This window comes from Oncorhynchus masou, chromosome 6 (genome assembly GCF_036934945.1).
Source record: "Oncorhynchus masou masou isolate Uvic2021 chromosome 6, UVic_Omas_1.1, whole genome shotgun sequence".
Taxonomy (NCBI): domain Eukaryota; kingdom Metazoa; phylum Chordata; class Actinopteri; order Salmoniformes; family Salmonidae; genus Oncorhynchus; species Oncorhynchus masou.
Genome location: NC_088217.1, coordinates 43,617,242 through 43,643,542, shown reverse-complemented (window position 1 = coordinate 43,643,542; position 26,301 = coordinate 43,617,242). Strand labels below are relative to the sequence as shown.

General features: G+C 42.8%; 1 protein-coding gene across 2 annotated transcripts in view; it reads right to left on the bottom strand.

Moving 5' to 3' along the window:
• Positions 1–22,324, bottom strand: part of LOC135541122 (chemokine-like protein TAFA-1) — a 281,395-nt gene extending 259,071 nt beyond the window's left edge. For both annotated transcript variants that reach the window (XR_010455923.1, XM_064967239.1), the window contains exons 1-2: positions 21,779–22,324; positions 11,164–11,297 (exon numbers count right to left, since the gene is read on the bottom strand). Coding sequence is in view for 1 of the 2 variants with exons in the window: in XM_064967239.1 (XP_064823311.1) it covers positions 11,164–11,287 (124 nt within the window). In the remaining variant the exon portion in view is untranslated. The remainder of the gene's footprint in view (positions 1–11,163; positions 11,298–21,778) is intronic.
• Between the last annotated feature and the right edge of the window lie 3,977 nt (positions 22,325–26,301).

The following is a 26,301-nucleotide window of genomic DNA, read 5'->3' as shown; positions in this document are numbered from 1 at the left end:
ACAGGCAGTTAACCCACTGTTCCTAGGCCGTCATTGAAAATGAGAATTTTTTCTTAACTGTCTTAAAATAGGTTAAAAAAAGTTTATAAGTTAAAAAGGTTAAAAAATAAAATTTAAAAAAAGTAAAAAAATGTGGAAAAAGTCAAGGGGTCTGAATACTTTCTGAATCCACAGCTGGGTCAATAGGCCCAGGTGGAATGAATGCAGATGGAGCCCTAAACACAGTTGTCGTGGGGATAGAGTGGTTGCAATCTTTAAAGAACGGTTTCAGATGCAATGTGCACATTAGTTAGTAGTCGAAAAGTGTTGTAGTTGTGCGTCCTGATATTCAGACTGATTTGCTCCTATATGTATTGTTGTGTATATATTTTCCATAAATAGTTCAATCAAGTTTATTGCACCGTACTGGCCACGTTAGTGTTTTTCTTTCTCTAATCAAGTAAAAAACGAATTGCACAATAGACACTGTATTTAAAAAAACATTGGCTTTTCAAATATATTCCATACTCCTTAATTATATTTTGGCTATATTCCCACTAATATTCCTTTATGTACAGTACCAGTCAAAAGTTTGGAAACTCCTACTCATTCAAGGGTTTTCCTTTATTTGTACTATTTTCTACATTGTAGAATAATAGTGAAGACATCAAAATTATGAAATAACACATGGAATCATGTAGTAACCAACCATTTGTCTGGATGACAGCTTTGCACACGCTTGACATTCTCTCAACCAGCTTCATGAGGTAGTCGGGACTATCATTTGTTTTTCAACAGAACAATGACCCAACACACCTCCAGGCTGTGTAAGGGCTATTTGACCAAGAAGCATTACTTGTGTATCCCAATCTTGATATTACTTTAGCTTTGGTCTTGAAACAACATGCGGGAGGAAACCACGCAATAGCCACTCTAATATTATATTAGATAACCACTCTATATTTAGTAGCTTATATCTCCGGTTTAGCCCCCGTCTCCCTTAATCTGCATTGGATGCACTCATAAATGCGTTGCTACTCACAGAATGTTTCAGAGATCTCAAGTTATGATGCTGTGTACATTTCATAAAATGCTTATAGTCAAACAACTAATAATAATGGTCATTTTCCTGTGTTTGGTCCGGACTGCGTTCTCACCATCAGCGAACCGCACCACGGCACGAATTGAATCTACCGAGACCACTCTTTTTCAGTGAATCGTGGTGAGAAGTCCTTGACACATTGCTGCCAACCTGATCAAATGTTTCCTTTTTAACCAATTTGCTCAAATCGGATTAAGTCACCATTCATTCAAGTGAGCAGAATTTAATTTAATTCTGATTCCACTATCCATTCACGAACAGATTAATTAATGCAATTAAAAGTGGGTGTGAAATTAATCAAATTAATGGCCAAACAAAAACACGAAAACTCATAGTGAGATGTTATTTGCCTGTGGGTAGTATGTATGTAGTTGTAAATCTGCTTGCTTGCTCCTTTGGCAGTTTGAAAAAGCGTGTAAATGGAAGCTGCATAAGTGAACCATTCATTTGGATTACATTAATGTTGACAAAATTTAAATATGGTTTGAGCACTATCGTGAGATTACAGTGTATGTTTCTTTCATGTTTTCACTGAATGTAAAATTCATGCAAAACTACAAGGGTGTATTGTGTACTTGATAGTGTAGCTAATTGCTATTTTTTCCAAACAGGAAAACCATCCCTCTTCTGAGCTAGCCATCCTCATGGCAATGGAAAAAAGTAAGTTTACTAAATTCAATCCAGTCCTCATTTACCAAAACATAGATGTCCCAAGGTTCACCAACCCACCCACCTACTCAGACATCTCATCCTACAGAAAAGACCCCACAGCAGAAAAGGTCAAAGTAAACCACAAAATAGATGTCAGAATCATATACGTTGGTCATATAAAAAGCCTCAACACAACATTTACAGTTACGAGGGTGGTCAATCTGGTCATCTTAACATAGGACTCCATTCAACAACATTGACAGCTAGGTTTCTCCTTATTGGTTGACATTTAATTTTCTGCTATTGCTTACTTTAAAATTAAGATTTACAGTATCATACATCACTATTAGTTTCGATGAAGCGTCTTCAGCTGTCATTTTGAAAAAACAAATAGTGTTGTCAGACACAATAAGAAGTACATTGTTTGATCTAGCAGCAGAACAGGGGAAAGTACTGACAGGTTAGCAAGTTGTTTTCCACATTGTACATGAAGATACAAGCAGCCATTTGGTGTGACTGTGAACTAATAATGTGATTAGGAATCAATTTTAATTGTGTAATTTAGCTGTGTGGTTATTTCTATGTCATGATGGATAATCATAGTAATTTCATGTTTTTTTTATGCCTGAAGAGTTTTCCCAGAATGAGGGAGTATTGCATATCATATGGTACATTGAACATGAATCTCATTAAAGCACCTTCCAATCATCTGTGAATAGGTTAATCATTTTAACCATTTTATAAATGCTATGGGTAAGCCATGTTTGCTGCAGTAAAATCTCGGTTAACCCAGAACTAAAGTATCACATAATTAGTTGGCTGCCTGAGTAAGTTCTGGGTCGATACATGTTAAAAGAAGAGCTCAATAAATGCAAGAACAAGGAGCAGAATCGGAGTGAGGAGCTCCACCCTCACTCTTTGCAAGTTACGGGTCAATTGTCCCCTCCTCTTCCAAAATTCGAAATCATGATTTGACCAAATAACAAGTGAAGAAAAACCCAAACACTGGAACTACTGCTAGCCTTATCTGATGCATCCTGTTCGGTCCTGACAGATTCTCTCGCTTTACACACATAATCTTTCTATGAGAGACTAGATTCAATGTGGAATTCATGACCTATTCACCTTATGCTATAAACAATAAAAAATCAGCATGAATTGCTCCAAAACAAAATCCTCAGCCTCCCACTTCATGAAGCAGCCTATATCTCACAATTTCCCTCTGAATATATTTTTTGATTCCTAATCACATCATCACATCAAGTGATTCCTAATCACATCATTAGTTCACAGTCACACATAGTGGCTGCTTGCATCTTCATGTACAATGTGGAAAACAACTGGCTAACCTGTCTGTCACCAGTTCTGCTGATTTAATCAACAATGAGAGACAGTTTAGCACCGACACTGCAACAAACAATTGACTTCTAATTGTGTCTGATAACACCATATTTGTTTCGTCAAAATGACAGCTGAAGACATCTCCATCAGAACTAATAATGGTGTATGATACTGTAAATCTTAATATTGTAGCCTACATTGGAATGGGAATCAGCTAGTGCCCTCAGAGATCTAAGGGCGCCTTAAACAGTTCTGCCACTATCATTAACCGACTGCCTCACCATTGTATTCAATATCCTCCCTGTGGGCATTGATAGGAGACACAATGACAATGCACTTCTATTTGGAAGGGAAACAATTAAATATTCAGTGGAATTTGAACATAACACTGACTGTAAAGAAATGTTTGATTCCAATCTCACTCCTGCAAACAAAAACTATCCATATACCTTTAGATGTTACAGTTTGACCCTTCTAATGGGCTGCAGAGTGTCCAGTAAAATCCACAGCAGCAGCCTGCTTTCTTCAGGAATGTTCCTGGCACTACTGTGCTGGTTGGCAGGTGAGGAGAGAGCTGAGCTGGGCTTGTATGTCATGTCACATTCCCCTCATCTGTCAATGTAGTGGATTATTTCTTGAGAGACTAGAATTGGCTGCCCAGAATCAGGGCGCCATCAATCTTCCTGGCGCGGGGGGACGCAGGGGAGGCCACAGAGCAGAGGCTCATGGGAAGGCAGCGGCGCCACTTCCTGAGTAGGTGATGGAGCAGTCAGGCAACTCGTTACTCAATCCCAGCGTCAACTTTGACCAGCATATTTGTCACTGAAATATTCAAATAAAGAAAGAAATGGAGGTTGAAAACCCCTATCTCTCTCATATATTTTCGGTTTGCATGTACTGCACAGTGGCATTCTGTCAGCTGGCTGTTGCAGGAGGGGATAAGCCGTTTTTTCAAACATTGTTAGATGCTTGAACAGGCTTGAGGATTACATTTGTACCTTGCTCAACATGACCTTCACTTCCCCTGTGCAGAGATATGTCCACACCCTCATCTGAACACAGAGAGCTCCTGCACCATTCACTCACTCAGCCAGAGAGCTCAGGTAGCCAGTGTGAAAATCAGCCTTCATATCGAGATCCACACTACCTTCATTCAAGGCTTCTTTTTGGCACAGAACACATGCCTGTCAATCAAACAATTTGTTAGAAAATAATGCATATAGACTAGGCGATATTGCAATATTCTGAATATGTGATAGCCATGGATGTTTTCAAAATAAGACGTGTGTACAAGGCCAGAAGTTGTGTAAACAGAAATTCTGCGTCAAAGGCAAGTTTGACTGAGTCCAGCCCACAAGGCAGAAGCACAATCACTCACACGAAGAGCTATTTGTTTTGTGTATTGACTGCCAAAAGTTGTAGCCATCTTAAAACGCTTTGAGCCGTAACCTATGAAGTGTAACGTAATGTTCCATTAAAAAAAAGATGTTTACAATGTTCTCAGCATCAAAACCATGTATGTAACCAGATGAAAGCATCTTACAGAGTAATGCATTATGTCAGGTAAATATGATGCATCCCGGTTGAATTCTGTTTAACGTTTCTCCCATTCAATTATGACTATCCATTAAATTGTATTTGATTCCAGAAAACAGCCAAGCATAAAACCAAAGTGTTTATCAATCTGAGATCTCACTCTCGTCTGTCTCCACACACTGTATACAGTATATTTATATCACATAGTCTGGTCGCTGAAACCAGAGAGCATCCTAAGATTATAAAATCAATTCTAATACAAATATTCATCATAGCATTTCAATTCCGAGAAAGCAGTTCTCGTTCGATCGGTTAACGCCAGTATGCACATGAGTAAGATTGATGAGCACTTAAAAAAGGCCTTGAAAGTACAGTAAAACAACAACAACAAAAAGTGTCCATCAACCGGCCAACATAAAGGCAACATAAATTTGGAGTGGTTTTTGATTATGATAGTGAATGTCAACACATCCAATAGTGATTATACTGCATGTATTGTAACATGTCATTGCCAATTATTGTAATGTTTTATTACTGTTAGTTGTAGATAGCCTGAGCTTAACTTAGCCGTTCTATCATTCTAGAATTTGAAAATAAGCCAGTGACAGTACTCACTGAGTACATGCTGCTGATTGACCATCTCAATCTTCTCCATAGGACAATGAACAATGAATGCATCCGTTGCTCTTCTGTGCCAAGAATCATCCACTTTCACAATACATAACACTCCTGCTCTCAGACAAAACACTCTTACCCTCAGACTGAACACTCCTACTCTTAGACTGAACAGTCCTGCTCTCAGACAAAACACTCTTACCCTCAGACTGAACACTCCTACTCTTAGACTGAACAGTCCTGCTCTCAGACAAAACACTCTTACCCTCAGACTGAACACTCCTACTCTCAGACTAAACAGTCCTGCTCTCAGACAAAACACTCTTACTCTCAGACTGAACAGTCCTGCTCTCAGACAAAACACTCTTACTCTCAGACTGAACAGTCCTGCTCTCAGACAAAACACTCTTACTCTCAGACTGGACAGTCCTGCTCTCAGACAAAACACTCTTACTCTCAGACTGAACAGTCCTGCTCTCAGACAAAACACTCTTACCCTCAGACTGAACAGTCCTGCTCTCAGACAAAACACTCTTACCCTCAGACTGAACATTCCTGCCCTCAGACAAAACACTCTTACTCTCAGACTGGACAGTCCTGCTCTCAGACAAAACACTCTTACCCTCAGACTGAACATTCCTGCCCTCAGACAAAACACTCTTACTCTCAGACTGGACAGTCCTGCTCTCAGACAAAACACTCTTACCCTCAGACTGAACATTCCTGCTCTCAGACAAAACACTCTTACTCTCAGACTGGACAGTCCTGCTCTCAGACAAAACACTCTTACTCTCAGACTGGACAGTCCTGCCCTCAGACAAAACACTCTTACTCTCAGACTGGACAGTCCTGCTCTCAGACAAAACACTCTTACTCTCAGACTGAACAGTCCTGCTCTCAGACAACACACTATTACTGTCATGTCTTGTTATGTCTGTTCCTGTCCTTTCTCTTCACTCTGTCTCTCTCTGCTGGTCTTTTTAGGTTACCTTCTCTGTCTCTCATTCCTCAGCTGTTCTACATCTTCCCTAACTAGCTCATTCACTCGTTCCCACCTGTTCTCTCTTCCCCCTCTGATTAGGTCTCTATTTCTCTCTCTGTTCCTGCTACTTTCAGTGTCTGATTCTTGTTTGTGTTTTTTGATGCCAGAAGCAAGCTGTCGTCTCGTTTGCTTCCACCTTGTCCTGTCCTGTCGGAGTCTGCCTGGCAGGTGCATCCTGCACTATACTAACGTTCTTTTTGTTCCGCTGACAACGTTGGAAGAGGATTTATGCCATTCCTGTTTTTTCATTAAAGAACTCTGTTTTCTGTTAAAACCGCTTTTGGGTCTTCACTCAAGTTCATAACAATTACTCTCAGACTGGACAGTCCTGCTCTCAGACAAAACACTCTTACTCTCAGACTGAACAGTCCTGCCCTCAGACAAAACACTCTTACTCTCAGACTGAACATTCCTGCCCTCAGACAAAACACTCTTACCCTCAGACTGAACATTCCTGCTCTCAGACAAAACACTCTTACTCTCAGACTGAACAGTCCTGCTCTCAGACAAAACACTCTTACCCTCAGACTGAACATTCCTGCCCTCAGACAAAACACTATTACTCTCAGACTGGACAGTCCTGCTCTCAGACAAAACACTCTTACCCTCAGACTGAACATTCCTGCTCTCAGACAAAACACTATTACTCTCAGACTGAACAGTCCTGCTCTCAGACAAAACACTCTTACTCTCAGACTGAACATTCCTGCCCTCAGACAAAACACTCTTACTCTCAGACTGGACAGTCCTGCTCTCAGACAAATCACTCTTACTCTCAGACTGAACAGTCCTGCTCTCAGACAACACACTATTACTCTCAGACTGAACAGTCCTGCTCTCAGAATGGAAATTACTTGTAGTTTCCCACAAGGATAGAATACGTTTGTGTGTGTGTGTGTGTGTGTGTGTGTGTGTGTGTGTGTGTGTGTGTGTGTGTGTGTGTGTGTGTGTGTGTGTGTGTGTGTGTGTGTGTGTGTGTGTGTGTGTGTGTGTGTGTGTGTGTGTGTGAGCTGATCTCGCTTACCATAACTTTCACAAAACTAGAACAGGAGGATATTTTTCTCAACCTTAACTTAGCTGACCTCTCTAGGTGCAGGCGGTTCTCGTGTTAAAAAGCTAATTCGTTATCAACATACTTGCCTTGACATCACGTCAGAGAAATAAATGTATTTTTTGGGCCTTGTGCTTCAATTACTGTCGTTTCACTCCATGGTGCAGCATGGCTCGGAGAATGAGATAAGCACAGAAAGTTAGCATCAATGTTTAACAGGTGTTGGGATTTGGTTTCCTGGTGAAAGGGGTTTGGAATACTGTTGTTGTCAGCAGCTGGTTTCCTGGTGAAAGGGGTTTGGAAAACTGCTGTTGTCAGCAGCTGGTTTCCTGGTGAAAGGGGGTTGGAATACTGTTGTTGTCAGCAGCTGGTTTCCTGGTGAAAGGGGGTTGGAATACTGTTGTTGTCAGCAGCTGGTTTCCTGGTGAAAGGGGTTTGGAATACTGTTGTTGTCAGCAACTGGTTTCCTGGTGAAAGGGGGTTGGAATACTGTTGTTGTCAGCAGCTGCGGGGAGCGAGTCATTGTTAAAAGCTTAAAGCAGTCTGTTTCTGCCAAAGAAACATGGCTGGGGAGAGAATGAACGCCACAACTCTACTCCCACTGGTGTAAAGTACGTCAGTAAAATACTTTAAAGTACTACTTAAGTCGTTTTTGGGGTGTATCTGTACTTTAATATTTATATTTGTGATAACTTTTACTTCACTACATTCCAGAAGAATATAATTTACTTTTCACTGCATACATTTTCCCTGACACCCAAAAGTACTCGTTACATTTCTAATACTAGGCAATACAGGAAAATGGTCAAGTTCACACACTTATCAAGAAAATATCCCTGGTCATCCTTACTGTCTGTGATCAGGCGGACTCACTAAACACAAATGCTTTGTTTGCAGATTATGTGTTGGAGTGTTTTTAAATGGTGCCATCTGATTTGCTTAATGTAAGGAATTTGAAATGAGTTATACATTTACTGTTACTTTTGATACTTGAGTATATTATAGCAATTATATTCCCTTTTGATTCCTTAAGTATATTTTAAAACAAATACCTTTAGAATTTTACTCAAGTAGTATTTCATTGGGTGACTCACTTTCATTTGAGTCATTTTCTATTAAGGTATCTTTTACTTTTACTCAATAATGACAATTGGGTACTTTTTCCACCACTGTCTACTGCCACATAAACGGGGAAAATCAGACCCACCTCACTGGCACCCTCCCCCTTTGCCCCCACAGTCGACAAGGAACTGGATTTAATTGTTGAATGTTTCCAGAGAGGGAGAGAGAAACATAATTGTAATTTCCATGTGAGCCACTGTGATCAAAGCAGCCTGCACTCATAGCATACTGATGGGGAGTTTAGCCTAGAGCTTGTCCTACGTATCAACCAAACAGCTCGTCTGATAGATTCAGGATGCTGCAGTCACTCTTTCCCCACACTGAGAATCCTCTCCCGTTAAAAAGTGCTCTTTGTCTATTTGGGGCTGAGGGGGAGTTTCAACCTCTGATCCAAACAGCAGCTGCAGCTGAGCTTAAACACTTACAATCAACTCCAAGCAACAAAATATTTACTCCAAAGAATGTATGAGAATGTCAATAAAAACAACTTTGAAGATAAAGTAGTTATGCAGTTACCAGTCAAAAGATTAGACACACCTACTCATTCAAGAGTTTTTCTTTATTTTGACTATTTTCTACATTGTAGAATAATAGTGAAGACATCATAACTTTGAAATAACACATATGGAATGTAGTAACCAAAAAAGTGTTAATCAAATCAAAATATATTTAATATTTGAGATTCTTCCAAGTAACCACCCTTTGCCTTGATGACAGCTTTGCACACTCTTGGTTTTCTTTCAACCAGCTTCAAGAGGTAGTCACCTGCAATGCATTTCAATTAACAGGTGTGCCTTCTTAAAAGTTCATTTGTGGAATTTCTTTATTTCTTAATGCGTTTGATCCAATCAGTTGTGTTGTGACAAGGTAGGAGGGTATACAGAAGATAGCCCTATTTGGTAAAAGACCAAGTGCATATTATGGCAAGAACAGCTCAAGACCCAGAGTTACCTCTGCTGCAGAGGATAAGTTCATTAGAGTAAACTGCACCTCAAATTGCAGCCCAAATAAATGCTTCACAGAGTTTAAGTAACAGACACATCTGTACATCAACTCTTCAGATGAGACTGCGTGAATCAGGCCTTCATGGTTAAATTGCTGCAAAGAAACCACTACTAAAGGACACTAATAAAAATAAGAGACTTGATTGGGCCAAGAAACACGAGCAATGGACATTAGACCGGTGGAAATCTGTCCTTTGGTCTGATGAGTCCAAATTTTAGATTTTTGGTTCCAACCGCAGTGCCTTTGTGAGATGCAGAGTAGATGAACGGTTGATCTCCGCATGTGTGGTTCCCACCATGAAGCATGGAGGAGGTGTGATGGTGTGGGGGTGCTTTGCTGGTGACACTGTTGGTGATTTATTTAGAATTCAAGGCACACTTAAACAGCATGGCTACCACAGCATTCTGCAGCGATACACCATCCCATCTGGTTTGCGCTTAGTAGGAGTATCATTTGTTTTTCAACAGGACAATGACCCAAAACACAGCTACTGGCTGAAGGAGAGTGATAGTGCTGCATCAGATGACATGGCCTCCACAATCTCCCGACCTCACCCAAATTGAGATGGTTTGGGATGAAGTGGACCACAGAGTGAGAGAAAAGCAGCCAACAAGTGCTCAGCAAATGTGGGAACTCATTCAAGACTGTTGGGAAAGCATGAAGCTGGTTGAGAGAATGCCAAGAGTGTGCAAAAGCTGTCATCATGGCAAAGGGTGGCTACTTGGATGAATCTCCAATATAAAATATATTTTGATTTGTTTAACACTTTTTTGGTTATTCATAGTTGTGACGTCTTCACCATTAGTCTACAATGTAGAGAATAGTCAAAATAAAGAAAAACCCTTGAATGAGTAGGTGTGTCCAAACTTCTGACTGGTACTGTATGTAGAGCTGGAGCCATAAGCAATGAACCCTTAGAAACAAACAATCCATTATACCATATTAGCATCTATAAAAACAAACAAACCCTTATACCATGCTAGCATCTATAGAAACAAACAATCCAATATATCATACTAGCATCTATAGAAACAAACAAACCCTTATACCATGCTAGCATCTATAGAAACAAACAATCCAATATATCATGCTAGCATCTATAGAAACAAACAATCCAATATATCATGCTAGCATCTATAGAAACAAACAATCCAATATATCATACTAGCATCTATAGAAACAAACAATCCAATATATCATACTAGCATCTATAGAAACAAACAATCCATTATACCATGCTAGCATCTATAGAAACAAACAAACCCTTATACCATGCTAGCATCTATAGAAACAAACAATCCAATATATCATGCTAGCATCTATAGAAACAAACAATCCATTATACCATGCTAGCATCTATAGAAACAAACAATCCATTATACCTTGCTAGCATCTATAGAAACAAACAATCCATTATACCATGCTAGCATCTATAGAAACAAACAATCCATTATACCATGCTAGCATCTATAGAAACAAACAAGCACAAAAATGAATGCAACCACAGGGCACTATTCTTCTTCTCACAGTAGCTACCATAGTGGTTTCAAACCACCATCAAAAACCAGAAGACTGTTTTCTCACTGTATCCACCAGGGACACAGTGAATGGTAACACAGCATTATTATACCCTGACACTTCTCAGAGAGCTCCCCAGAGAGACTGGCTGGGTACTGGGTAGCATGTGATGTGGCAGAGAGAACAGAGACAGGGGCTCACCCAGGATCTGTATGGCATTGCGTCCGGGCCGCGGAACGTGGTGCTGCTGGATAGTCTCGTACAGTGTGGCCTGGCACAGCAGCAGGAAGCCTAGGCTAATCCACAGGCCCAGGAACCAGGACATGGCAGAGCGGCTGCAGAAAGAGTGCAAAGAGAAGGTTAAAGCAACATGGCAGGGCAGGGTGGCAGAGTGGCTACAGGAGGAGGGCAGAGAGAAGGTTAAAGAGACAGGGCAGGGTGGCAGAGTGGCTACAGGAGGAGGGCAGAGAGAGGGTTAAAGAGACAGGGCAGGGTGGCAGAGTGGCTACATGAGGAGGGCAGAGAGAGGGTTAAAGAGACAGGGCAGGGTGGCAGAGTGGCTACAGGAGGAAGGCAGAGAGAGGGTTAAAGAGACAGGGCAGGGTGGCAGAGTGGCTACAGGAGGAAGGCAGAGAGAGGGTTAAAGAGACAGGGCAGGGTGGCAGAGTGGCTACAGGAGGAGGGCAGAGAGAGGGTTAAAGAGACATGTCAGGGCAGGGGCAGCTACAGGAGGAACTGAGAGGGGGTTAAAGAGACATGGCAGGGGCAGCTACAGGAGGAACTGAGAGGGGGTTAAAGAGACATGGCAGGGGCAGCTACAGGAGGAACTGAGAGGGGGTTAAAGAGACATGGCAGGGGCAGCTACAGGAGGAACTGAGAGGGGGTTAAAGAGACATGGCAGGGGCAGCTACAGGAGGAACTGAGAGGGGGTTAAAGAGACATGGCAGGGGCAGCTACAGGAGGAACTGAGAGGGGTTAAAGAGACATGGCAGGGGCAGCTACAGGAGGAACTGAGAGGGGGTTAAAGAGACATGGCAGGGGCAGCTACAGGAGGAACTGAGAGGGGGTTAAAGAGACATGGCAGGGGCAGCTACAGGAGGAACTGAGAGGGGGTTAAAGAGACATGTCAGGGCAGGGGCAGCTACAGGAGGAACTGAGAGGGGGTTAAAGAGACATGGCAGGGGCAGCTACAGGAGGAACTGAGAGGGGGTTAAAGAGACATGGCAGGTGCAGCTACAGGAGGAAATCAGAGAGAGGGTTTAAGATACATGGCAGGGGCAGCTACAGGAGGAAATCCGAGAGAGGGTTTAAGAGACATGGCCGAGGGTGTCTAATGGAGGAGATAGAAAAGACTGAGGGGGTGATGGAGGGTGACCCACAAAATACATGGAAGGAATATTGAAAAGAAACACAAATGACACAAATGAGAGAGGTTAGGAGAGGTGCAGTCAGGGACAGTGGCTCTTAGAAGAAAAAACAGGTATAAACATTGATCGGCATGGCCAACATGGGGAGGGCTATCCCAGGACAATCAAAACAACTCTATCTGAAGAGAAAGGGACAAGGTCAAACTTGTCAAAAATCACCATACAACATGAGAACAGATAATTCTTGTGACATGACTCAGAGACAACAACAAATCCCAGACTTGTGTATGGGGTAGCTACAGAGAAAACAGGACCATTAAATCCCTAGTGTTGCATGTGTAGCAAAGATGTTACCCGCAACACAGTCACCTCTCCAACGATGGACATATATTATGAGATCCAAACAACACTGTGCAATTGGAAAATAGACACTACTTATACCAAAGATCACAAATCAACCAATTTTGATCATCATCTTCACACCATGTACACACTGTAGCCTATCAACTCAAAAAAGGTTCAAAATGTATGCTTCCATTCCACACATAAAGGCATGATGAGACGCCTTGGCCATTCATTTAACGATCGCCTAACGGATGCTGAAGGCCGACATATGGACCCTCCGCCTCTCCAGGTGTTACTACCTCCTCTCCTCATAATTCCATTGTGAAACATGCTCGGTCCTGAAATCACTACAGCCTTCCAAAGTCATTCAGTAGATTTTCAGTGTCCTGGTCCCATACTGATAAACAATCTCAGAGTGTTTGTAAATTATATAGTAAATTGGAATGGTAGAATTATGTCTTTCATGGAGTTATCAGAGTTATGGGAAGGTTCGCTCAATCCAAGATTACAGCCAATTAATTACAGCATTACCCCCAAAAAAGTATACCAGTTTCATTTGAACACCAGAATGTTGAAAGCTGTGCTATACAGATTGCAAAATAGCTTGGAAGAGATTTGTTTATGTACCGATTTTATGGCACAGGGGGAATGAGTGATAAAAAATTACGCAAGGTTTAAGACTTCGTGCTTTTCAGCTAAAACTATTGCTCTTGCCACCTTCAAAATGTTGAATATTTAGAGTATACAATCATCGCAGCTCTGCAGATTTTGTTGTGAGGAAAGAATATATCCTTTCTTCTGGTATAGCCCTCAGGTAACCAGTTTCCGGTCTCAGGTTCGGGAATGGCTGAAAAAGCACAACATTAATCAAAAATTGTTGGGAGATCTGGAGAAACCTGGTCGGTCAGGTGATAATATACTAATACTCTTAGTAAAAGTCTTTACCTTCAACTCTCAATCTGTGGATTATATTTGATAAAATAGATTCAAATTGTATATTAAACACAGCATAGTTGAAAGATACCGTGGTTCTTCCTTTAAAACTTGTGGCATACTGCAGCACTGCTTGCTGGGTGCAACAGAATTCTATGGCATGTTATTTGAGTGTTAGCCATTGTTGCCAGAATGACTCAATTTACCACAATCTGCCAAAATCTATCGCAAACAGCAATCCATGCTTTGGTTTAGTTTATTTGGTACTGTTTCCAAATGCTAACGTTTCAGCATTTGTGGTACAAATCCTATTCAAGTCATGGTACTGATATTAGCATTTTTTGCACAGTATGTTCAAATAATCTATAAGTGACTTTGTTGAGCTTCATAATACCAGTTCTCTGCTGCCAATGACTGGAACGATTTGCAAAAATCAATGAAGCTGGAGACCCATATTTCAGTCACTAACTTTAAGCTCCAGCTGTCAGAGCAGCTCACAGATAACTGCACCTGTACATAGCCCATCTGTGAATAGCCCATCCAACTACCTCATCCCCATACTGTTAATAGTTTTTTTGCTCCTTTGCACCCCAGTATCTCTACTTGAACATTCATCTTCTGCACATCTATCACTCCAGTGTTTAATTGCTAAATTGTATTTATCTCCCCACTTGTCAGGTTTTGGCCAGGGTTGTTCCGGGTTTTGGTCAGTAGATGTCCCCATTGTGCTTTTTGTCCCTATGTTTTTCCCTTGATCCCCAATATTATTTGCACCTGTGTCTCGTTTCCCCTGATTGTATTTAAACCCTTTGTTTCCCTCAGTTCTGTGCTCTGTGTTTGTATGTTAGCACCCTGCCCTAGTGTTCTGTGTACTCTTGTCGATTCCGGGTGAAGTTCTTGTGGTATTCTGTTTTTTGTTTTTGTTTATTTTTTGGTGAGTTTCTTTTGTGTTTTTCCTACCACCTTTTGGATTTGCCATTTTTTGCATTTTAGGATTTTTTCTTTATTAAATACACCGTCTTAAGTACTGCTGTGTCTGCCTCATCTTCTGGGTTCTGCTGTCTATTCGTGGCTCAGTTGGTTAAGTGACTGTTTCTCACTCCGGAGACCCAGGTTCGAAACCGGGTCCTGACACATCTTACCTAATTTGCACACAATGTTTATAGACTTTTTTTCTCTATTGTGTTATTGACTGTATGTTTGTTTATTCCATGTGAAACTCTGTGTTGTTGTTTGTGTCGCACTGCTTTGCTTTATCTCTGCCAGGTCGCAATTGTAAATGAGAACTTGTTCTCAACTAGCCTACCTGGTGAAATAAAAAATAAAAATATTGACACCTTTTATATAAGTCGACTGCTGAACACTGATCAATTGCAGTAAAATAAAATACCTGACTTCGACTGAAAGACTGATGTCCAGCGCCTTCTCGCTATCTCCCTTGTGCGTGAAACACGTTTGGACCGTAGTATGGCACAGATTGCCATTGTGTTGTCCTCTTGGTAGTTTTTTTTGTTATTGTATTGATAAATGGCAAAGAATCGGCAGACCTAAAGAGACCACCCAGTAAACAAAACTAAGTTGAAAAGACATTGCAATAGGCTCAATTTAGGTTCTGAAATATAGGTGAAAAAAATGTTTTTATCTGACATTTTAAATACATACTGTATTTTTCAGATGTTGAAAATACATATTTTTCGGACATTGAAATCAGTTAAATTTTCAGATCTGAATGAAAGATGAAAGGACATATTTTCCGGACATTGAAAATGCGTATTTTCCAGACCATGAAATCAGGTACCTTTTCAGTTCTGAATAAAAATTGAAAATATGGCATTTACGGATGTTGAAAATGCATATTTTGGGGTTTGTGATTCTATGACCAGCATTATCACAATAATATTACTTTTTTAAAATTTAATTTAGGAAAGAGGAGCCAAATGAAGATAACAACATATAATATTTATTATTGTTCCCGTCTGTCACATTCACTGTCACGACTTCTTCCAGCACCTCCACCAGCACAACCGGGGTCTCTCCTGAGCGCGCCTTTCCCGCCTGAGCCCAGTGGGTTCCGTCTCTCCTTTCCACAGGAGTGCGACGGGAGTGCTGACAACTGCCAGGGGTTACTCCTTCAACTTAACCTCTATCTGGCCACGGTCCACCCAGCTCCATCGGACCACGAGAGGGTGTCTGCCCTCGTCTCGTGCCTCACCAGGAAAGCCCTGGAGTGGGCCAACGCGTGTGGAGAGAGAGAGATGCGGCATTGGACCATCACGGACGTCCAGATTGGGGTCTGGTGATTCCATCCTACCGCAGCTCCTCTCCTATACCCATGGAGCTGGGAGGGGCAGTGCGCAGGGAGACCGGAGGGGGTTTCTGCTCGTGCACCATCTGTGGCCACAGAGGTCACACTGCTGGTCGGTGCCGGGTTGGTTCCTCTGGGAATCGAGGCAGCAGGCAGGGCGCTCTGCATCACCCCAGGTGAGCTGGCACCATTCTCACCCAGAGTCCTCTGTTGCACATATGTTTGGGTCTGTCACTTTTCCTGAGTTTTCCCCACATTCCTAGCATAAAGCGCTCGTAGATTGAGGCGCAGCTGGGAATATAATTGATAGAGCGTTAGCTCATAGTTTAGGGACCCCCATTGTTCCCATGGATGTGCCCTTACCCAAACCCGGGCCATGTTTTTCACCCGTTTGAGTTTACCCTTTCTTACAGACCAGGCTCCCAGAAGGTTAAGGCAGATGTATTGTCCCAGCTGTATGACACAGAGGGGCATCCCATGGATCCCACTCCCATACTCCCCGCCTCGTGCTTGGTGGCGCCGGTAGTGTGGGAGCTGGACGTGGACATTGAGCGGGCATCACGTGCAGAGCCCGCTCCCCCTCAGTGTCCTGCTGGGCGTCTGTACGTTCCGTCTGCTTCCGTGACCGGCTGATCTATTGGGCCCAACACGTCACCCTCCTCTGGTCATCCTGGGATCGGTCGGACGGTGCGCTGTCTTAGTGGGAAGTACTGGTGGCCCACTTTAGCTAAGGATGTGAGGGTTTATGTTTCCTTCTGCTCGGTGAGCGCCCAGTGCAAGGCTCCTAGACACCTACCCAGAGGTAAGTTACAACCATTACCCGTTCCACAACGGCCGTGGTCGCACCTGTCAGTGGATTTCCTAACCGATCTTCCACCTTCATAGGGTAACACCACGATCCTGGTTGTTGTGGATCATTTTTCTAAGTCCTGTCGTCTCCTCCCTTTGCCCAGTCTCCCTACGACCCTACAAAGTGCGGAGGCCCTGTTTACACACGTCTTCCGGCACTATGGGGTGCCAGAGGATATAGTGTCTGAACAGAGTCCCCAGTTCACGTCAAGGGTCTGGAAGGTGTTCATGGAACGTCTGGGGGTCTCGGTCAGCCTTACCTCAGGATTTCACCCCGAGAGTAACGGGCAGGTGGAGAGAGTTAACCAGGATGTGGGTGGGTTTCTGAGGTCTTATTGCCAGGACCGGCCAGGGGAGTGGGTGGTGTTTGTGCCCTGGGCAGAGATGGCCCAGAACACGCTCCGCCACTCCTCCACTAACCTTTCTCCCTTCCAGTGTGTATTGGGGTATCAGCCGGTTCTGGCTCCTTGGCATCAGAGTCAGACCGAGGCTCCTGCGGTGAACGACTGGTTCAGAGAGTGGGCGCAGACCATCACTGCAGTGAGGCCCCGGTGTTTGCACCGGAGGACAGGGTCTGGCTCTCGACCCGAAACCTGCCCCTCCATCTGCCCTGTCGGAAGCTAGGTCCGCGGTTTGTGGGGCCATTTAAAGTCCTGAGGAGAGTGAATGAGGTATGTTACAGCGTCCCCCAATTACCGCATTAACTCCTCATTCCATGTGTCTCTCCTCAGGCCGGTGGTGGCTGGTCCACTCCAGCAGTCTGGATATATTTCTAATAAACGTCCGGATTAGTGTCCCACTGCTTGAAAGTGGCAGCTCTAGCCTTTAGCTCTGTGCGGATTTTGCCTGTAGTCCATGGGTTCTGGTTGGGAGATGTACGTATGGTCACTGTGGGGACGACATCCTCGATGCACTTATTGATGAAGCCAGTGACTGATGTGGTGAACATATTCCAGTCTGTGCTAGCAAAACAGTCCTGTAGCTTAGCATCTGCGTCATCTGACCATTTCCATTGTTGTCCCCACGGTGAACACATTTGATTTTGTTTTGATTGTTCAGGTTTAGCATGAGCAATAGTTCTGGTACTTTTGCTTTAAACAATCAGTGTATATGGTCATTTGTAGATATACAGGGTAAAGTTGATAATTCTATAACGAGGACAGCAATCACTTTTGTGAGCCGCACTGCATGGTCAATGCGGGAGGAAAAGAGAATCTCACTCCAGGAAAAATGTGTAAATGGTCAAAACCATTTGATTTCTTCTATCAATTAATTTGCTATGTCATAGCAAATTTCTTAAGATAAATATTGATACATTACCAGCTCAATTACTTTTAATCTGCAAAAAAGACAAGTTAATTAGCGGGTGATGGTGATTTCAGATCAGAAGTGGACAAAAAGTAGCCTATACATTGCTCCCCTAATCTGATAGTGGGGTTGTAGATGCCCAGTCAACCTTATGGCTCATCTCAGGTGCTTACAAACCCCATAGACATTTAAATAATTTACACACACACACACACGCACGCGCGCGCGCACACACACACACACACACATGTGTTTATGCAACAAATATTAGTGTGTCAGATCATATCTCATCGAACCAAATCGCATCGATTCATTCCTCGAATCAAACCGAATTGCACTGAATCGTTTCAAACAAAAGCATATCATTCCTGTATTGAATCGGAGCCTGTGTACAGTATCTAGATACGAATCTATTCGTCTTTAAGGGGAAAGATGCACATCCATACTAGAGCACACTAGAGCACAGTAGAGTACAGTACGGTTTCTTTACTTTACTGTAATCTTCTGTGCTCTACTGTATTGTACTGTACTCTGTTTCTTTACTATACGTTACTGTAATGTAGTGTACTCTGCTGTGCTCTACTGCACTGTGCTGTTCAAACTTGTGAAACATAGATGTCTATGATTGGATCAGATTTGGTCAGGTCCAGACCGAACCAATCTGAATCAGTTATAGACGTATATATTTGGGCCAAATCAAAGCTGGTATGGACAGGACCAAATCTGAAACAATGACAGACTTCCATGTTTTGGCCAAATACAGGCCGGTCCGGACAGTATGTTCGTGGATGTTGAAATCAAGGCCGGACAGGATGAAATCTGAACCAAACATATACAGTACCAGTCAACAGTTTGGACACACTTATACACCTACTCATTCAATGGTTTTTCTTTCTTTTTACTATTTTCTACATTGTGGAATTGTATTGAAGACATCAAAACTATGAAATAACACATATGGAATCATGTAGTAACCAAGAAAGTGTTAAACAAATCAAATATATATTTTTATTTGATATTCTTCCAAGAAGCTTCGAAGTGCCACCCTTTGCCTCGATGACAGCTTTGAACAGTATTGACATTCTCTCAACCAGTTACAAAAAAAACACTACTAAAGGACACCAAAAATAAGAAGAGACATGCTTGGGCCAAGATTCATGAGCAATGTACATTACACCGGAGATTTTTGTTTCCAACCGCCTTGTCTTTGTGAGACACAGAGTAGGTGAACGGATGATCTCTGCATGTGTAGTTCCCACCGTGAAGCACGGAGGGAGAGGTATGATGGTGTGGGGGTGATTTTCTTGTGACACTGTCAATGATTTATTTATAATTCTAGGCACACTTAACCAGCATGGCTACCACAGCATTCTGCAGCGATACTCCATCCCATCTGGTTTGCGCTTAGTGGGACTATCATTTTTTTTCAGCAGGACAATGACTTAACACATATCCAGACTGTGTAAGGGCTATTTGACCGAGAAGGAAAGTGGAGTGCGGCATTAGATGACTTGGCCTACACAATCACCCGACCTCAACCCAATTGAGATGGTTTGGGATGAGTTGGACCGCACAGTGAAGGAAAAGCAGCCAAGAACTGCTCAGCATATGTTGGAACTCCTTGAAGACGGTTGGAAAAGCATTCCAGGTGAAACTGTTTGAGAGAATACCAAGAGTGTGCAAAACTGTCATCAAGGCAAATGGGTGACTACTTTGAAGAATATCAAATATCTTTTAATTTTTGTAACACTTTCTTGGTTACTACATTATTCTATATGTGTTATTTCATAGTTTTGATGTCTTCACTATTATTCTACAATGTAGAAAATAGTCAAAAAGAAAGGAAAAACCCTTGAATGAGTAGGTGTTTGCAAACTTTTTAATGGTACTTTAGGTCTATGATTAGTTCAGATTGGTTGTGAAATCAAGGCCGGTCCAGACCGCATCAAAAGACCCCCACAAAACATCCGGTCCAGACACCACCAAAAACAGACCTCCAAAAGACCTCGGAGTCGGTCCATACTTATTCGGCAATAATGCCTGTTTTACACCACTTCTGAGTTATTACTGAATACGAGTTTCACATTTATAAATTGTGAAAACAATTGCTTCAAAGACTATTTGAAGTGGGGAATCATTTACACATGTAGCCTATTTAGGCTATTCTGTTGCTATCACATACTCTGGCTGTGTGGCTGCCTATCTAGATTCTTTTCTCTCCAAATTATAGGCTAGAAACTTGGTATGTGCATGTCGGTTTGAGGAAAAGTAGACCTTCATCTACTCTGAAATGACATTGAGACTAGCCTACTGAATATTCAACAAGCAGATATTAATCATATAATTATTAACGGCATATTGTAATCCCCTCTCCTGCAATAAATCCGCTGTAATCCACAGTTTTGTGGAAATGTGAACTATTCCCCAGGGAATGCTTTTTACAGCGCTGTTTCTCTCTGGCAAACTGCCTTGTTCCTGAAAAAAATGGAATCTTTAGCCTGAACAACGGCATGAAGAGAAGAAGCTGCTCTTTCGTCCTCCCCTCCTTTCGTTTCAGCTTTGAGCAACTCTTGGACTGTCAGCATGCATTCATGTCAAATAAGGAATGTTGTCTTGACCGACAGCGCGAGAGAATATGGATGGAGAGGAGACCCAGAAAGATATTTGGACCACACAGGCTTAGGCCTATGAATGTCAATGTAAACTTTCACAAGTTAATGGTAGCCACATGAAAAAAAATCAAAAATCACCATGTCAGTGCTATGTAAAGCAATTCATTTACACATGACTTTTAGTTTGAATCCATACCTCTGTGGTTTTTTAGGAAAAAAAAACAATGCGCACTTCATGCAGGATTGGCCATTTGTGCCTGTTTAACGAGCCATTTGGTTGTCTCTTTGGGTCTAATTAGACCATTGATTTATATCGCCTTGATGGTTGTGGAATAGATGTTACATTGACTTTCTTACGAGCATCCAATGTCCGGCCAATTTAGACGAAACACGTAGTGCAATGGCCCCTGCTCGGACACACCTGCGCACAGTCTCTGCACAAGATAGGCTTCCTGCTGATGTGTAGCTTTCCCTACAACATGGTTGTAAAGGGGCAATTGTACATGGTAAGTAAATGCCTATGACACGGTTCAGCTTAGGATAGCCTGTAGAAAAATCTCAATGGAATAGACTTGATATGGATTTCATGTGTCAATTTCAGATCTCAATTAAGACTAATAACTGTTTGTAATATAGCCTTGCATTAAAATGAATAAATTAGAGTCTGGGCTGGAACATTTGCATGTTACAGCCTTGCCTATTGTATTCCATAAGTAGCAGCATAAGACTGACATCTCTGCCCTACTTAGAACTGCATGGCACTTTCAGCATATCAGACAACAGGAAATGTCCAAAAACACGCCATATCTGGAATGTGCATAGCCTACACTCCTCATTAAACCAAACAGCAGTTCAATCCAACACATGTATGCTGGTCATGTCACATGCTCTGCCTGTCTCTTGCTCACAGCCCATACCTGTCATCTTAATACAGTGGCTCCTGGAGCCCTTCCACTTCTTACAAACATGACAGCTAAACCTTATCTTAAAAGAGCTCCATAATCCGATTGTTTTAAATGAAAGTATATTTTCAAAAGGAACAGAATATAATCACAAAGCACTAACAGAGTCCCAAAGAATAGCCCCAAACCCTTTACCTGAGTGGTCTGTCTGGTCAGAAGAAAAAGAGCCCGGCTGTCAGTATCACCGTCTGTCCAACAGACTCACAACACTGTCTTAAATCCATCCATAGTCTGAGGCCAGGGTTTCCCAACAAAGATCCAGGTGTAAATGAGCACAGCGCTGCAGGATAAGAGAGTGAGGAGCTCTGTTGTTTCGGCTCCCTCCTCTCACTGTCCGTCTGAAATCCTGAGAGTGCAGTCACCAGAAACCTCCTCAGCTCACAGCCACGACACTCTGTCACAAACTAGCCAGGGTTTACAGGATGGAAAGCTGCTCAGGTCACCTTTATACCAGCGCAGACAGCAGCTCCTTTCTCTCCTTCTTTCTCCCTCTCCCTTTTCTCTCTCTTCTTACTCCTGTGAGGATGAAAGCCCTCTCGTGACGACAGGGAGTTAATTTGCCTCCTCACTTCTCAGACACGGACGGAGATTGGCTCCAGCGGAACGATAGTTCTGTCTCCTCTTGGCTCCGTCCCCCCATTGAGAAGCTGCTCTGGTTGTGTGTGTGAGGCTCAACCCTCTTTCCAAAGCACTAAGTAGTGTCTATATGTGTATTACAATACAGCCCAGCCAGAGAGCGAAAGGGAGAGTGAGGGAATGTCCATAGAGAGAGAGAGAAGCCAAGAGAGAGAGGGTGAGAAAGAGAGGGAGATAGGGAGAGCGGGAGAGAGAGTGAGAGAGCTGGATCACATGTCTTAAAGCAAGACTGCCCACTTCTGCATCGAGACTATCATCTAATGAAGCATGCCTATTAACCCCCCTCCACTCGAGACATGATGCTCTGTGCTTTACAGCTGGAATGCTTGTCACTGGGTGTGTCCCTTTGTGTGTGTGTGTGTGTGTGTGTGTGTGTGTGTGTGTGTGTGTGTGTGTGTGTGTGTGTGTGTGTGTGTGTGTGTGTGTGTGTGTGTGTGTGTGTGTGTGTGTGTGTGTGTGTGTGTGTGTGTGTTGAGAGGGATTGAGAGGGTGTGGAGGAGGGGTGAGGGGTTTTACTCATTGCCATCCAGCGTTTAAACGGAGATTGAAATATGCTCAGAGCATGATGCTTTTAATAGAAGGGAGTTTGCCTCATCCAAGCTCTGTAATCACCACATTATCCAGCGCTGGCTGCTTTGCTGGCTTGCCTGTTTTTGTGGTGGCATTGAGGCTTTGTTTAGCACCCAGATCCTCTTGCCGTTTCACACCTCCCAAACAAAGTTGCATCTGCCACAGCTGGCGTAATGAGTGAGCATTCACGCGATGTTCAGTCACAAACTGAATCTGCTGGCTCAGTGACATAGATGTCCATTGGTTTTCGTGTTGTTGTTGCTAGTCCACAGTCAGGCAGAAGGAAACCAACCAACAGTGTTTATAGGAGGAAATTGAGTGTGTAAAATAGGGGATAGACCACCTAACCCCCTCTATGTAGGAGTTCACCTTTAGCTAGAATTACTGTGAACCGGCCAATCAGCCACAGCTGCCAAAGCTGTAACTGTAACGCCCAACACAGGAGATGAGAAGCAGGTAAAGGGAGTGAACCATTTAATATAAACGGACATGCAACGGAACAAGAACAGCATCTGGACATAAACACAACACGACAAACAATGCTGTTTGGAACAACACAGAGGAGCAGACATGTATTTTCAGGGACAATCAACAAAGTGAGGGAGTCCAGGTCCAGAGTCCAATGAGCACATCTGCACGTAATGATGGTAAAAGGTGAGTATAATGATGGGTAGCCTGGGGGAGCGGGAGCAGTCGTGACAGTACCCCCCCCCCCTCTAGAGGCGCCACTCGGCGTCCCACCTGGGCGAGCCGGATGGGTCGGCCGAGGCTTGGACGCTGGACAAACCGGCTAAGGCATAGAAGCCTGACGATCCGGTTGAGGCGTAACAGCCTGACGATACCGCTGTGGCGTAGAAGCCCCATGGGCCAGCTAAAGCATGACGTGGGATGGGAACCTGCCGGGCCAACCAGGGCAAGGAAACCTCTCGAGCCAGCTAGGGTGTGACAGCCCAACGAGCCAGCTAGGGTGTGACAGCCCGACGAGCCAGCTTAGGTATCCCTGGTTCCATCTGCGGCGGAATCCAAGCCCAACGTACCAACAAAACAAAAAAACGTATGGATCGGCTGAGGCATAGGAGCCCGACGAGCCAGCTGAGGCATGATGTGGGATGGGAACCTGCCGAGTCAACCGGGGCAAGGAAACCTCTCGAGCCAGTTAGGACATGACAGCCCGACGATCCATCTTAGGCATCCTCAGTTCCATCGGCGGCGGCCCCCGGGTCCGACTTCACCAACAAAACAAAAACCCCCAAATAATCTCTGATTCTTCTTGTAATGGTAGTAGCATTCTGTAAGGCCCAACACAGGAGATGAGAAGCAGGTACAGGGAGTGAACCATTTAATATAGACGGACATGCAACGGAACAAGAACAACATCAGGACATAAACACAACACGACGAACAATACTGTTTGGAACAACACAGAGGAGCAGACATATATGCAGGGACGATCAACAAAGTGAGGGAGTCCAGGTGAGTTCAATGAGCGCAGCTGTGTGTAATGATGGTAACAGGTGTGTATAATGACGGGTAGCCTGGCGCCCTTGAGCGCCAGGGAGGGGAAGCAGGGGCAGGCGTGACACAGACTGACATTTCACAGAAAATTAAACCAACTTATTAGTGATGTGCATCATTCCTTTTCAACACAATTTGATACGTATCTAGATACACAGGCTCCGATACGATACATGAATGATACGTTTAATTTTGATTACAGAACGAATTGGTTAGGTTAGGGTTAGATTTATGGTTAGGGAAAATAGGATTTTGAATGAGACTGAATTGTGTCTCCACAAGGTTAGCTGTACAAGACTGTGTGTGTGTGTGTGTGTGTGTGTGTGTGTGTGTGTGTGTGTGCGTGTGCGTGTGTGTGTGTGTGTGTGTGTGTGTGTGTGTGTGTGTGTGTGTGTGTAAATGATGTATGTTTATGGTGTATGTACTATCTAGCACCTGATCTGAGTCATAAGGGACACTAGGAATCTACCACCCCACTGATAAGGGGGGACAGGCAATGTTTTGTGTCCTCCCACTTTGGTTCTGAAATCCCGATCACCAACTAATTATCTTGTCATTTTCGCAGATTAATGGTTTGAGCTAGGGTTTGAGCTAGTAATGTATCAATATTTATTGTTTACAAATTAGCTATGACAAAGCCAATAAATGTACAGCACAATTTAGCACAACTTTGGATTTTACATTTCAAAGTCTAATGGTTTTGACCGTTTGGAAGTTGTTAGCTAACTTATTTTCTCTTCCTCTTTGTCAATGCGGTGTGCCTCATAATATGATTGCTGCTCCTTATGAAATAGTCAACTTTAGCCTGTATATCTAAAATGACCAAATACACTGATTGTTTCAAGCAAAACTACCAAACATATTTCTAATGGTGAACCTGAACAATAAAATCAAAGTATATTCTATGCCCCGTTCAGCAGTTAGCCTACAGTGCATTCAGAAAGTGCTCTGAATACTTTTCGAATGCACTGTATATAACCAGCAGGGTTAACTGTTTTTCCATGTATGAATCTGTTATTCAATGCGTTTCATTTGCTAATAGCATTAATGACAAATTTAATGTTACATCAAATATTTTTTTTAAATAGATATTATTTTCACCTACAAGTGTCCTTAAATTCAAAATCAAATAGCTAAATTATCCTTGGTACGACCATCTGAAAACAATTATATATGATAGCTTAGTAGTAGTCCCACGTTGCTGAACCTCCAAAGTCACGTCGCTGTCACGCCTCCTTTGGAGGTCTGGAGAAGTTTGTATTGTAAAAATGTTTTGAATGGTCCACTGGCTCCCAACAGCAAGATTTTGATTCAATGTTACATTTCAAGAATCCTTCTCCCACATGATTGTGTTAGTCAATGTTTTCAGACCGTGAAAAACACATTTTCTCAGTAGAAGGCTCTATACACAAAATCGACATTCATCAACACACTTTGATGGGGTTTTAATCAGTGATTTCCCGGCCATCCTCAACATAGACTCTAAAAATAATCATCCTGCACTGTTGCACCTACGACACTAATCTAGTGAGCACTATTGGAGATCCGCCCAAGCAAGGCATTTGATTGGTTTGATGTGTAGCGAGGCGTCACCGATTTGCACCGGGTCTCCACCCCTATTTAGCTATTTTTCTGCCATGAACCTCCCCAGGTTGATCTGTATTTGGGAAGCCTGGTGCTAAATGTGGCTAGCTTAGTAGAAACCTGGCCGCGGTTCCTTGGACTCTAGGGGGATAAAATATGCATTATTATGTTGTAAAAAGACAGGTGCTGCTGATAATAAAATAAAATAAAATGTTATTTGTCACATGCTCCTTACAGTGAAATGCTTACTTACAAGCCCTAAAACAACAATGCAGTTTAAAGAAAAATACCAAAAATACCAAAAATAAAAGTAACAAATCATTTAGAAACAGCTGTAAATAACAATAGCAAGA